This window comes from Haliotis rubra, unplaced genomic scaffold (genome assembly GCF_003918875.1).
Source record: "Haliotis rubra isolate DU_JTF1 unplaced genomic scaffold, ASM391887v1 Scf52, whole genome shotgun sequence".
NCBI classification, from domain to species: Eukaryota; Metazoa; Mollusca; class Gastropoda; order Lepetellida; family Haliotidae; genus Haliotis; species Haliotis rubra.
This window is the reverse complement of record NW_025767213.1, coordinates 3,126,465-3,142,117: the sequence shown is the minus strand read 5'-3', so window position 1 is coordinate 3,142,117 and position 15,653 is coordinate 3,126,465. Positions and strand designations below refer to the sequence as shown.

General features: G+C 36.7%; 1 protein-coding gene across 1 annotated transcript in view; it reads left to right on the top strand.

The window, feature by feature from the left end:
- The first annotated feature begins 4,019 nt into the window (after positions 1 to 4,019).
- Positions 4,020 to 15,653, top strand: part of LOC124292531 — a 64,470-nt gene continuing 52,836 nt past the window's right edge. The window contains 7 exon segments of the mRNA XM_046729651.1: positions 4,020 to 4,125; positions 5,629 to 5,856; positions 7,600 to 7,626; positions 10,348 to 10,533; positions 11,829 to 11,930; positions 13,443 to 13,557; positions 14,243 to 14,405. Of these exon segments, the coding sequence (XP_046585607.1) occupies positions 5,695 to 5,856; positions 7,600 to 7,626; positions 10,348 to 10,533; positions 11,829 to 11,930; positions 13,443 to 13,557; positions 14,243 to 14,405 (755 nt within the window). The 5' untranslated portion in view covers positions 4,020 to 4,125; positions 5,629 to 5,694.

The window sequence follows — 15,653 nt, the reverse complement described above, 5'->3', positions numbered from 1 at the left end:
CGTGAGCCATGATTGCTAATGCATGGTTTAGTAAATGTATCATTCCTTTATTTATACTCTTATTTTAGTCTGTAAAAGGCGACGTTTCGACGTAGATTCCTTGTCGTTTTCAAGCAAGTGATGATGACAAATTTTATGGATATACAACTTGTCAAGCAAGTTGTCATCACTTGCATGGCAACGACATTAGAATCTATTTCGAAACGTCTGTTGTGCCCTTAAACCTACAATGGTCTGAAGTGCACAGAAATCAAAACGTCGCCTTTCAGAGAATAAAAGAATTTGTATATCCATAAAAATTGTCATCATTCTTTGATCAAAGGATTAACTGATAACACGCTGATTGATTAATTACTTTTGCCTTACACAGCGGATTTATAGAAAGGTAGTGTTTATGTATGTAGATATAGTGAATACCCTTTGTCGTACAGGGCCGGTGAAAACAATGTCCTTCTTTCAAAGGATTAACCGCCAATACGTTGATTGTTTCCTCATTGTTGTAACTAACTAAATTACTTTCGAAAGAATGGCGGACGCCCTAAATTTTTGTCAGGTGCAAATAGTTGTCAGGTGTGCTATCTTGAGTGACCAATGAGACTATACACCAATGTGAAAAACCTGAAACAGTCACGTGACCAGTTGACAAAACTTTATGGGTGATCAACTATATTTTCACAATGACGAGGTGTCGGTATGCTTGAAAACAGTATAAGGATCTATACCGAAATGTCGCCATTGTGAAAATAAAGAAGTTGACCATCCATAAAGATTTGTCATCTCTATGCCACCAACTTAGCATGCATGAGTGGGTGGACACTGGCGCTTTACAAATATCCACTATTATTATTAACTTCTAGAATGCCACTCAAACAAATCACGTTACCAGTTGAGAAATGAGCTGACAAAGAAACCTGTTCCATGCCATGTGTGTTTTAACAGTCTAATAGGCACAACACATGTATAAATCGTTATAGCTAGTGATGAACAAGAACGGTTTTATGCACGTTTTAACTTCTTTATTGCAATCGATGCGACGTTTCGGTGTAGATGCTAATAATTAAGCATCTACCCCGAAACGTCGCATCGGTGCACATAAGACCATTGTAGGTTTAAGGGCACAACAGTTGTCTACTTCTCTATTGCAATCGATACGACGTAACCTACACCAAACGCCGCATCGATTGTAATAAAGTAGCTGTCTATCAGTCCTAACATATCTTACCACTGGCAGATGAAGTTAAACTTCAAAAAAGCTTCATTTGTTATCATAATAATCAAGATGGAAATGTTAATGAGTAAAAAAGATTACATCTTTGTTGATCAATGTCAGTATATACATGTCATATACGTATACTACCAATTGCGCTTCGGGGTGGCGCAGCAGTGATCGCAACCCAGTCAAGAATTCATCATCTGGGTACTCGCGGGGAAAAACAATAACAAAAGCAACAACCAGCCCCGTGAATTGCTCTGGATCAGTATCCCTTTAAAGCGTTAAAAGTTTCTTTTGGCCGTCAGTTTATGTTCTGACCCTCACATAGAACAGTGAAATATTTTGCTGTGGACATTGGGGAACGGCCAGTTTTGGGTAACATCCTTTGTTCAATTAACAGTGACTTTACTTCCAAAGCAAGTCATGACTCCTATGACACCGTAGATATTTGGACAGCAGGCGACGTAAATCCTGCAATATTCCTGCCATGCGACGGTGGCCTGTAAACACACCAGACAATCACAACAGGCCCAACTTTATAATTTAGCTCTGTTTGGAGCTGATCCAGAAGTTTTTTGCAACAATTTGTGACCAGGTGAAATAACTTCCTATCAAACAATCAAAAACACTGGAAACAATTGACATCAACACCATATAAGAAGACAAAGTACGTCCCATCAGCTGGATCGTTCTGGCCTCTGTGTTATGAAATGTCCAGGTTGTCATCATGGTGGTTGACATCCCAACTGCGTAGATCGATGCTCATGATGTTGATCACTGGATTGTCGGATCCAGACTCGACTATTTACATATAGCTGAAATCTTACTGGGTGCGGTGTTAAACAACAAACAAACAAACGCACATGTCAGTCAATGTCAAGGCTTTACAAGCGACAAGATTTAGGACTCCTTCAGCGATTTGCTCTTTAGAATTACCAAACATTTATACTTTGTATGCCCCGTACTGACATGTGACAACGACATTTTAACTGTTCAGACGGATTCTTTTGTGACTGTCAGCATGAAGAAAGTATTCTCTCTTCTGAGACGAAGGGACAGACACATTCCAGGTATAGTCAGTGCCACACAGACGGCAATGAAGCATGCATCCCATACACATAAATAGATCCGGCGATTCCGTGGTTCTGTGGCGTTACAGAAGCAATGTAGAGAATGCAACAAAACTTGCATCATACAATGTTACAATCAAGAAATATTGGAATTATATAAATTAATCCACACCATATATGCTGTTATATAATCAAAGAGACAAACAAAAGAATGAGATAAACCATCTTTCTTCAATCAGCAACTTAACATAAATAAAAAATATATTATAGTCTGCATATGTAATGGTAATTGTATTAACTGAAATATTTTGTTTGTGTTATACGTGAACTCATTCATTTTAACACCCCTTAAAAGCCAGTCTAATCTAACATTGCAAAGGATGATTTGTATATTTTTTCTTTTCCCCATGTTACTATAGCGGGGTATTCGTGAGTGTCAAGGTGACATTTAATGCTATTCGGAATGCCTTACTATTCGGAATGCCTTACAACATGCAGGGCTGTTTACTGGGTTTGGCAACTCACTAAATCTTACAGTAAAGGGTACGAAATAAAACTGCACCTAGACTTATGCAATGTTTTATTCATAGGCACCAATAGTGAGAGTATGTTGCTTAAAGCCATATTAGCAAGCTTGCACCTATTCGCGGCGATAACACCAACCACATAATAGGGAGGTAAAATAATGTTAATTCATGAGTACGGCCATGTAGAATTCACCCCAGCTTTGTCAAAGATACGTTCCTTGGCTGGTTATCCAACACAAAATGTTGATTTTGTATGAACGATATGCATCCATATCACCAAAGGTATAATAACAGGACATATATGCATCCATGTTCATGTCCTCACACCAGGAGGTTTAAGTTGATATGTAAACATACGTATGTATGGTAAAACGTGTACACTTTGTCAGTCTTGCACACCTTTGTGAATACACCTACTAATGCTAATGCATCCATAAAAAGGGTCGGTGGGGTAGCCTTGTGGTTAAGGCGTTCGCTCGTCACGCCGAAGACCCTGGTTCAATTCCCTACATGGGTACAAGGTGTGAAGCCCATTTCCGATATCCCCCGTCGTGATATTGTTGGAATACTGCTAAAAGAGGTGTAAAACCTCACTCACTCACTCACTCTACAATGGTGTTCCTGACCAAAGTTTCAAACTACTGAATTGTTTTGTGTAAAACATAAATGAATTATTATTGTGTGTAACGAACCATATTGTTTATTATTGCATGTAATAATATTGTGGTGGTAAATTATTTTTAATAAATTTGGGGATCTGCACCCATCAATAGTTTTACGACGTACAAAGCATGATTTCTTCTCTATGTCTTGTCGTTAGTATACAGAGAATAGTTGGCTTTAAAAGGTTTTTTTTATTTTCATGAAAGTTACTTAATTTATTAATATTTATTATCGTAGATCTAAATCTCTCTACTACACACGCGGTGACAGATATTTATATTGATCTCCGGGACATGTAGCCGGATCTACTCTGTATGCGTGTTAGAGTCGGTACTCGTTGAAGAAAGCAATATGAATGGGTATGCCTGTATTTACACCGGCACTATACGCTATTCAACTGAACAAAACGTTCCGATTCGTAAACATCTCTTAACGTAAAAGAGCTTTTCTTTCTGAGGAGCGTGAGGTTTTATTTACCTTAGAGGGGTGGGTCATGTGATGTCAACGTTCTCATGACAACGGCGAATGGGGGCACGCGAAACAGGTGCGTGCGCAGCAAGAAACAACATGGCGGCCGATGAGCACAGCAAAAGAAAATGTGAAAGAAAGTTGTGTTAACTTTCGGCGGAAAGCCGGTTTAGATCATCTAAAGGTATGATTTTGCCAACACCAGTGATTACTCGGTGTATGTCCTTGTTCAACTGTCAGCAAGTCGTTTTAATGGAAAACTGAATGTTTATTATGTCCGGAAATGTGATTTCAGAAAGTTGTCTGCTAGTGACAAGATAAGACAGTCGACTCGTCTGCATGCCGCAAAGATTATTGTTATTCTATCAATAACTGACAGGCCATGATTAGTTATCGTGATTTTTCTTCAGGTCTGAACGGTTGAAATATGTTTACTTTGAATGTGTTCAGGTTGTTTGAGAGAAATTCAATCGATTTTTTTAAAAAAAAGATAAAATATTCAAACACTGGTGAATGGTTTAAGTTTTTTTCATAGGCATTCAGAAGTTGAAAGAACGTGAATATATGACATGATACTTTTAATGGATGGCAAGGTATATTGATTTTTTTAATTTTTTGTTTTCAGAAGTAAACATATTTATTATTCAAATTATATTTTCAGAACTGAACACTCTAACTATGTATTCCCAATTAAGCAGTTGGTGTCACTTTAGCTTCCAAAGAAAGAAGCGATCATGAGAAATATGTGGTTCAAATGATAGTTTAACATGTTTATTTATTTTACATAACTGTAGGTTAAAAAAAGATATTTTTTTTGTATGAAATATCATGTCTGGATATTTTATTTCACTCACTTGAGATATGTGCAACACTTTACCCTTTAATCCCACTCGAGAGTAGGTAAAGCTAGAAATACATGTGTGTTTTAGTTTTCACCATTATATGTATTGTTCTTTACATGAAGGATACTGAGAAAACATATTTAAGGTTATGTTTTTTCATCATTTTCATCCATAATCACGCGTTATTCATTTACTTTGGGTACATCCTTGTCATGCTTATTAGTAATATAGAAACACTTACTTAATATATCATTCGTTCTTTGATTACATTTCTTTTCTCAATTATTAGTTATATTATTCTGATATAATAAGTTTCAAATATTTCATTGTTCTATATCATAGCTTTTCTTGAAGAAACAGATCCTAAGTAAATTAAAATAATGCACATAAGACAAGGGCTGCTATCAAAGGTTCTCAAAATGTTATTTATTCTAATACCCAAAGCAGATAAAAGTGAGGTTTGTTATCAGCTTCTGGTGTTGGTAATGTTCAGAGTAATATAGTAAAGACTGAGAAGGTTATGTAAGTCCATTTGTAACTTCGGAGGGGCCCTGTATTCCTTAAATGTTTTTGTTATAGTACTAGTGTTAACTTTCGGCACAGTGTAACCTCCTATATCTTTGACTTTTTACATTGGGCTTATGACAGTGACCCCTGACTTTCATCCTTAGTTTCGTAAAATTATGTTAAAGCCATTTGGACAATAAGCAGTTCGTGTCCTTGACATGGACCGGGACAAATTACAGCTTTAATTGTTTTATTTCTAATTGATACTGAACAGGTTGAAGATGAAAAGTTGGTTCTCTTTTCCCAGTTATTTTTAAAATGTTTTCATTATGTTTCAGAATTAACTTGTGACATTTGAGAAACCAGAAAGATGTAAGTGACAAAAGAGACAGTACTTTGTCACCATGTCATCATCAGCATTAGGGATATGGAAGTGTCATGAGTGTAGCATGACATTTACCAGCCCTGGGCTGCTTGCTAAACACAAGGGCAAGTTCTGCCCAGGGAACACTGTAGGCCGGACTACAAGGATACTGGACTATTCTCCCAGGCCAGAGTCCCCAGAGGTGAGTGATGTTATTACATAAATAAACCCTTTAAGATCCGGGTTAGAATTGGTGTTCAGCAACCCATGCTTGTCGAGAGGTGACTAATGGGATCAGGTGGTCATGCTCGTTGACTTGGTTGACACATGTCATCGTACGTATCTCAACTGCATAGATTTATGCTTGTGATGTTGATCACTGGATCGTCTCGTCAAGACTTAATTAATATAGACTGCCATCATATAGCTGGAATATTGCTGAGTGCAGCGTTAAACAACAAACCAGCATACTTTTACTTTTAAAATTGATGGTGAAGAAGGCTTAGTGAGATATGTGGAAATATCCACAATATATGCCTTATATAGCTGTGACCATGGTAAAAAGAATCATAATTTTATTACAAGGTTTGTGGAATATCTTATGAATATATGATATAAGCCTGATGAAGCAATTTTAGGTCACTTGTCTATTTGGTGTTAGTTCCTGATTTTATTGAAGTCTTTCCTTTCTGTCATATATGAATGATATGATGACAGTGTTTCTTATTAAGTACCTTGTCATTATTGTTATTGTTATTATTTTTTGGATAGATTCAAACCATAAGATGTAGATTTAGATATTAGATACAGCTTATATGGAAATATGCTGTGACATGTTAGAGCAAATGTTTTCAATTCTAGTACAACAGTAATATCCTGTTCCATGAACCAAGAATATTCTAGGAGGCAGTAAATATAAAAGACAAAGCCAGTAAAGCTGGCGATACTTTCTTCATTGATTTGTCTCCATAGGTGAATAAATCATTTGGCTTCAACAATGGAAATGATTGAAGACTGGGAATTATCCATGCAGGCTTTCTTTTATTACACATTCAGTGCCATTGTGACTGTGCCTGGCATGAAATGATCTGATTAACACCCTGGGATGGCAATTTATGGAATGCACATACAAAGGGTCAAGTGGATCAGACCCCACACCTTAGGGAAATGCAGTGAAAAGGTGGCATGAAATTGCTTGGTTTTCTCCGGTTTCATATGCTGTAGATCTTGGGGGGGGGAGACTGTTTACGACTAAACAAAAACCCATTATAGATCATTAAAGGTGCACTCTAACAATAAGCAGTCTGGATATACAGACATGTAAGACGCATTGTATGAGGAATTTGACTGCCAATTCATCTAAGCCCAGTCCCTCTTTAATCTGAATGGTATCATGTTAATTACAGGCATGTCAATTTGGAAAATGTTTTCTTTTGTCTGAAGTTGGGAATTTTTGTTCGTTACAAATTTCGGAGAAGTTTTAGATTGTATTTTAAACATTAATGGAATACTAAGAGTCTAAAACTTTTACAAATTACTTTTGTTCTATTTTCAGTAAAATGAAAGCTTTTCAAAATTATGAATAATTAATTTTTTAAATTTCTAATTACATTTTGGAAAATTTACTGTTAAACTGGAGATGATTATCAGCCTCTAAGAATGTCCAAATAAATCCTTGAACTGATTGAATAAGAAACAGTGATTAAACAATTAGTTTAATCATAAGGCAATTACGATATTACAGTGACCCTTTTATTAAATTATGTTCACTCAAATCTGTTCATTTTTAATTTCATTTTTACCTCTTGTATCCAAACATGAATAAAATAAGAAAAGTAGGTCACTTGGCCTGAAGTATAGAGTACTAGTAGTTATTTTACCATTTCTGTGTATTTACTGGATGTTTATATATTTCAGTAAGTTATATAATGTTTAATGGTTACAGAAAAAAACTAGGTCAATAGGGGAAAAGGTGAGTGTTATTGTCATGTTATTTTGTGTGCATATGTGGTTTGAATGTTCAATTGTTTATACTTCAAGGTGTTCTTTGCTGTCAGACTCTCATATATCTTTGGTGTTATAACGGCAAAACAATTCACTAAATTTCCAATATCTTGAACGTGTTTTTGTAAAAGTTGGTGATGAGCCATTGCAATACTGTTAAACATTATATATTGGTCATTAAATGCTGCTTAGAAAGGAAACATTTCCATAATATGAGCTTATTGTATACCATGTTTGTGTGTAGCCATGTTCGCTGCAATCCTGTTCCATGCATATCCTGGCATCCCCTGCTTCCTGATGTGTTTATCCAATTAAATATTCCCAATATCCTCTTTACATGTATTTTAATTTCAACAAGTTTTAACATAATTATGATTATTCATACTTTTAATCAAATCTTCATCATGCTTGATGCCTTGGTTTGAAATAGAAGTGCTGTCATAGTTGATTCTATTAATATAAAAAATAAGTTACATGCAGATAATTACATGCAAAAGTTATTTTGCTGAGTATATCTAAATCGTATAGATAAGTTATAAGCTTTAATAATAAATGTATTTATGAACAACATAATCATGAAAATAATGAATATGCTACAATGCATATATTTGTTTAAAGATCACTAGTGTAACGAATATAACAGTTCTTTATTTACAAGTTTCACATGTTGATAAATGTATCTTTGATTTAATACTGCTGTTCATTCTATCGAGTTCTTGTAGTTGATTTCTTGTTTCAGTTTCATCATGTTCCAAATAAAATTGCTTTTATTTGTGTGTTCTTTGTTTTGTGTCACCTTTATCTATGCATGTCTATTGTTTGTTTTCTGCATCTCTCTTGTCCCTGTGTACACATATTTAGACACACAATTATACCAATTCCCCTGTTGTTCTAATTGCATGCGTTCAGAATGGAAACACCATAGTGGCTGAGAAACTGGTGAGATCCTCCGTGCCTACCGTCATCATTTACATGTACCCATGAAGATCCGGGTTAGAATTGATCTTCAGTAACCCATGCTTGTCATAAAAGGCGACTGACAGGACTGGGTGATCAGGCTCGCTATCTTGGTTGACACATGTCATCATATCCCAATTGCGTAGATCGATGCTCATGCTGTTGATCACTGGATTGTCTAGTCCAGATTCGATTATTTACAGACCGCCGCCATATTGCTGGAATATTGCTGAGTGCTGCATAAAACTAACTAAACTCACTCACTCACTCATTTACATGTACTCTCTGTCATTATACATCATACCCTCATATATTTACGTGTCCTCTTGAGAAAGACATAATTTATTACAAAGCAGTGACCAAAATAGCTGAATGGCTGTGGCTGGTTACATTTTTCTCAGGATAGATGAATTTATTTATGCTAAAATAAAGTAAAGAGACATGAAAGTTTATCATGTTTATGAGTGTAAGTTGTAATGATGTGCCAAGATTGTAGATCACAGGGTTTACATATGACCCCATAGCAACATTTCTGGCTATCTGTCTTTCATTAAGCACAAACTAAATTGTTGTCAGTTGAAAATATTCTTATTGCAACGTGATTTATACACAGTCATACTATTGCTCATACGTACGAATAATCAAACATATATTTCATTAGGATAAGTGTGTATTCATGTTTTCATTTAAGAGACGTTCTGTTCCACTTGATATGTTTCCCTGGCATTTCAAGATTGATCTTGTTCATTTCCCCAGATTGTTGATGTCAGTTGTATTTAATGTTTTGTACCTTACTGCTACGTACTCCCTAACATTCTATATCAGCATGCTGTTGTCAAGCAGTCTATCCCCATTGTAATTGTCCTTCCCTGCTTGGCTATACCTACTCCTCAAGACCATAGAAAGCTTTCATTCTATCATGGCCAAGTGCCTATCTATTATGCATTGTCAACATATACCTGGCCTTTTCTAAGGTATGTTGTATAAACCATTGAAAGTTGTGGCTCTGCTTGGCAATTCAAGTTTAAATTGGTAGCAGTATTGAAAATACCTAGTTACAAATCACAACATGGCCAGTGTGTATTTGCTTGGGAAGTTGGTATTATTCAGGAATATAAAAGATGGCATTGTGTATTCATAAAAGATGAATTTGTGAGTGTGTTTTTATTGCAATCAAATTGATGGCTCTCATAATGTGCCCTTTGAAATTGATTCTCCACCCTCTGTCGGTTCTCCATGTGAGACGACTAATCAAACTTGTCACTAGAGTTGTTTGGATAGAAATGACCGTTGCCAATAGTCACGTCTCACCGGATAAGTCATTTTGGGCTTGGCTTCTCGTCAGATAGAGGCTTAGAAGATCTTATCTCAAATTTACGAAAATATTCCATCTGTGTTTGAAGGACAGTTCAAGACTTTTTTGTGATTTCATTTTTAGTCTCATTTCCTTTGATCCTTTTTCAATAGTTTTGTGGGAAATCAATTCTGTTCCTGGGAGAATTTCTTTATCCTTTGGCAATATGAATTTACAATATTTTCATATATTTTCGAAAATGAAATGCTTGAAAACATCAAGCCCTGAGCCTCTAGCTAGGCTTCATGGCAGCATAAATCAACAAGATCGTAGTAGAAGTCTTGTTGTTTCATCTTTTCATAAGAACTTGACAAATCTCTGAAAAATTTAATTTCAAGGCAGCAATTAAATTTTTCTAAAATGCCTAACCGCAAAAAGGTAAGCGAACTCCAGGCTCTGAAGGATCGGAGATCGCGTATGCGAGAAGTCCGGGATCTGGAGGAACGGATGCTTCTTGACAAACTGGACAACACGGAACGGCAACTCAATGCTGGAGTGGGAAAAAATAGCAAAGGAAGACTTCATTTATCTCATCATAAAGATGTACGGCAGCTTCAGATCAATGTAAGTACACTGTATGCACTTGATTATTTTTAAACTTCTATTATTATGGAGTAAATGAATAAGGTTTTGCATCGTTTACAGCAATGATTGAGCAATATTACAGTTAGGGGACAAGAAATTGTCTTCACACATTGTGCTCAGTTGAGGAGTCGAACCAGGGTGACCTTTGGCAAAACAGGCAAACACTTAAACCACACATCTACCCCACCGCCTCTGAATATTATAAAAGTACTCATTACACATTATCATTCTTCGTTTGTCACCACATGGCTTGTGATCATGAATTGCACAAAATGGAAAATATCTATGTGAAAATCATCAGAGTCTACTTGTTACAATGTCATGAAATTTCCCTTCTCTCATTCATACAGTCAGACAACATATCTGAGCATTATATGATATTATGTTTTATGAGACACAACTTTCATGTCATTTAAAGTAACATCAGGTTAAAAATCCTGCAAACCTAAAATGTGTTCATTGTCTAGATTCCATCATGAGTGGTTTGTCATTGTCTTGTCACATCTTTAACTGGTCTTGATGTGTGATGTAGTGTTATTGATGTGTGACCAATTGTCTATAAGCATAGCAAATTAAACATCATACATTTGTGACTATTGAGGCTGTACCCCACCTGAAAAAGTTATTTGTTATCACCTCATGGCCTTGTAATGCTCCCAAAATATTCTCCTTGTGTAACCAACAATGTGATAGCATACAGTGATAAAGATATTACCAGTATGCATAATAATTTACACCACATACTGTAATTACTTATTGATGCAGTTCGTTCACAAAACTAATTGGGTCTATCATGTCTAGAACCTGTACTTCAGTGGCTATTAGTCTTAGTGTCCATGGATTAGTACAAGCTGAGCATACTAGATTGTAAGAAATGTTACTAGACATGGGCTTCAGCCTAAGGACTAAAGTCACAGACTGCTGGTGGCTTTCTCTCTGTCTTATGGTCATCATTGAAAGGCCAGAAGCACTTAGTCATTCATTTTTAATATTGTATTTGTTTTGGTCTTCATTTTTCCTTTTCAAATTTATTCCCAGCATGACTCGTGTGTGTGAGTTTTTGTCACATATCCTCATCCCTATTTATCCAACTATATTGAAATGATTATCAATATACTTGATTAGGTTTAACATGGTCAACTGTGAATGCACAAGTAAACATGATAAGGTATAAGCTGCTGAATAGATTAAAAACAGGAAGTAAAGTGAAAAAATGCATGTTAAATCATCATGTTCTACAATGATTGTTCAGCATGTGTTCCATCATGTTTCAGTATGAGAGACTCCGAGAACGAGAACAAGCATACCCCACCGGCAGACACAGTACTTTTTCCACGAACAGTGACTCTAGCATGAGCATCCACCTCCCTGATGAAGTAAGTCAGTGATGCCCTACAGCCAGCTGGAGTGGAGAGATGCACAGTGGAGGCACTTGATCACAGTGCATGTTATGACACAGCGTGTTAAACTGTTCCTGTTTGTCATAGTTGTTCATTCCTGAAACTTATAAAGAAAATTGGTTTACAGATCCATAACCCTAAACAATTAAATTGGGTACAAAATCAAATGTGAAAACTTCACTGCATAAAATAGTGAATGTTATATGTTATACAGTAAAACCAAAGGGCCAACTTTGTAAACACTTTACACGTGGCAATATGCCAATATATAACAATGTCTTCTTGAATATCAAAAATGATACCTGAAATGTCTGTGGTATTTGTTTCCCACCTACTATCCACAAGTATTTACAAACAAATCTGTAAACCAAGAGTAAACTTTGGCACTTTTGTTTCCTGCACTAGTTTGACATTTTACATTTGTGGTTGGTTACACGAACAGGTTAATCATAATGTATTTGAATGTTAAAACATCATGCTGTTTAGTATTATACAGGTACCACTTAGGCAGTCTGAGCTCAAGTACTTTCGAGGCTACTTTATTTGCTGGTCTTACAAGACCAAACTGAATTTTACGTGACTCTGCCTTTGGGATTAGTGGCAAAAGTCGCACACAGACTGCGTAGAACCTGTTTCTAAATTGAAACCTGTGCCACAAATGCTATTATTGTACACAGTTGAATATTGTTAGCTTTCATTTGTACAGTACGACCTGATGCAGACTGGCATCATTTCCACTTGTGGTTTGTCTGCACTTACTAATTGCATGTAATTTCACTATTAATGTGTTTGTGTGCTTTAAGATAATCAGTGTGTTTGGGGTTTCATGTGTAATTGCTGTGATCACAGATTAGTTTGAATGGTGTTTTGTGTGACATGGGTTTGCTGGGTATCTTATTCCTGTTCACCTATTCTTGCACATGCCAATATTCTATTGTGAGTTAGATGTGAGACTAACATGAAATTGTAAATTTTTCAAATCACCTTGTAACATACTGGTAATGATATTTGGTTTCTGAAAATCCCTTTTCGTTTGAGTTATTCCAGAATTTCATTAGGGGTATATTACTTAGCAAGCACAACTGTTTCTTCATTTCAGTTACAATTCTAATAATAGGTACTTGTTTAACTAGCTTATAATAAATGTTATGTTAAGGCCCTTTTTGACAAATGCCAGTTTTGATGGACAGTAGTTTGTAGAATCAAAAGATTGCTCCCAAAGTGTAGTCATAGTTTAATGACTATCAGACATATTGTCTGCTAGCTGGAAGTACCTCATGGTGTCTACACCTGCTGGTTAGTTTATTAAAGTGTAATAACCTGCTATTTTGCTGGTTCCATGGTTTTATGATTCTTACGTCTCAGTCTTTCAGTGAGAAATATGAGTGAGCTGTGTTCGAAATGGAACGGTATCCTGAGTTTACGGCTATGGTATTTAAATCTTTCAGATTTTAACGTTAGATTAATTTTGTACTTTGTTTTGTGTAGGGTGATGTTCCAAGGAGGAACCCTGACCCACAGCTGGCTCAACTAGCGGCAAGCCATGGCCGTCAGATGGAGATGTTGCAGGGACGTAACAAGGACCTGGAGAGACAGAGGGAAGGTGTGTACTGATCAGCTGGTAACACTTTGAATCACCTGATGGGTCAATGTCAATTTGGGGGCCAATGATTGCTTAGTACAGATGGCCGTCTCCCAACTGTGATCCTGGATTTAAGATTTAAAAGTCATTTTTGTGGAATGAAATGTTAGTGTGATGGCAGTTATTGATACCACTCTGAGCCTTTTATTTTATCACAAACGTTGATGTTAATTGAAAGTAGTTAATTAATATACATATATCAGTATCAATACAAGCCAAACATAAGCTTGTTTTGTTTATTGTTTAATGCGGCACTCTGCAGTATTCCAGCTATATGATTGTGGTTTAAGCTTGTACTATTACAGTGTTTACAGGTTATATGTGACATATAATATGTAACTCTCAAAATCTTTACAAAGATGTGTTATTTAAAGATTGAGTAGGTAAAAGAAACACTTTCAGGAGCGACTGTAATAATCAGATGATGTTTTTTTCCTGTGGTCATGTAATGTTCCTATTTCTGCTGTGGAGTGTTGAATAGAAGTAAGGAACACACGGGTTATACAACATCATCAAGATAAGCCAACATCTCTAGGTTTCAGATATATGTCACAAAATAGTTTGTATTTATCACAAATTTGAATTAGATATAAACTGGCAATAATCGTGCCTTGTATTGTATCAACCTTTTCTTCCATACCTACAGAACTCCGGCGTCGATTAGAAGAGCTTGGACGAAAACCAGTAAGAGAAGAAGACCCATCTAACTCCCTTCTGGATGAACTAAGAGAACAAGAGTTACGCAACCAGAGATTGCTAGAAGAGCTGCGCAGACAACTTGCTGATGCCAGGCAGCCCATCAATATCATGTATGTACCATCAGGCAGCCCATCAATATCATGTATGTACCATCAGGCAGCCCATCAATATCATGTATGTACCATATGTACCATCAAGGTACCATCAGCCCATCAATATCATGTATGTACCATGTACCATCAGGTACAGCCCATCAATGTACCATCAGGCAGCCCATCAATATGTACCATCAGGCAGCCCATCAATATCATGTATGTATGTACCATCAGGCAGCCCATCAATATCATCATCAGGCATCGCCCATCAATGTACCATCAGGCAGCCCATCAATATCATGTATGTACCATCAGGCAGCCCATCAATATCATGTATGTACCATCAGGCAGCCCCATCAGGCATATCAATATCATGTATGTACCATCAGGCAGCCCATCAATATCATGTATGTACCATCAGGCAGCCCATCAATATCATAAATGTACCATCATGTACCATCAATATCAATATCGTATGTACCATCAGGCAGCCCATCAATATCATGTATGTCAGTATCAATATCATGTATGTACCATCAGGCAGCCCATCAATATCATGTATGTACCATCAGGCAGCCCATCAATATCATGTGTATGTACCATCAGGCAGCCCATCAATATCATCAGGCAGCCCATGTACCCATCAGGCAGCCCATCAATATCATGTATGTACCATCAGGCAGCCCATCAATATCATGTATGTACCATCAGGCAGCCCATCAATATCATGTATGTACCATCAGGCAGCCCATCAATATCATGTATGTACCATCAGGCAGCCCATCAATATCATGTATGTACCATCAGGCAGCCCATCAATATCATGTATGTACCATCAGGCAGCCCATCAATATCATGTATGTACCATCAGGCAGCCCATCAATATCATGTATGTACCATCATCAATATCAGCCATCAGGCAGCCCATCATATCATGTATGTACCATCAGGCAGCCCATCAATCATCATGTATCAATATCATGTATGTACCATCAGGCAGCCCATCAATATCATGTATGTACCATCAGGCAGCCCATCAATATCATGTATGTACCATCAGGCAGCCCATCAATATCATGTATGTACCATCAGGCAGCCCATCAATATCATGTATGTACCATCAGGCAGCCCATCAATATCATGTGTGTACCATCATGTACAATATCATGTATGTACCATCAGGCAGCCCATCAATATCATGTATGTACATCAGGCAGTCCATCAGGCAGCCCATCAATATCATGTATGTACCATCAATATCAA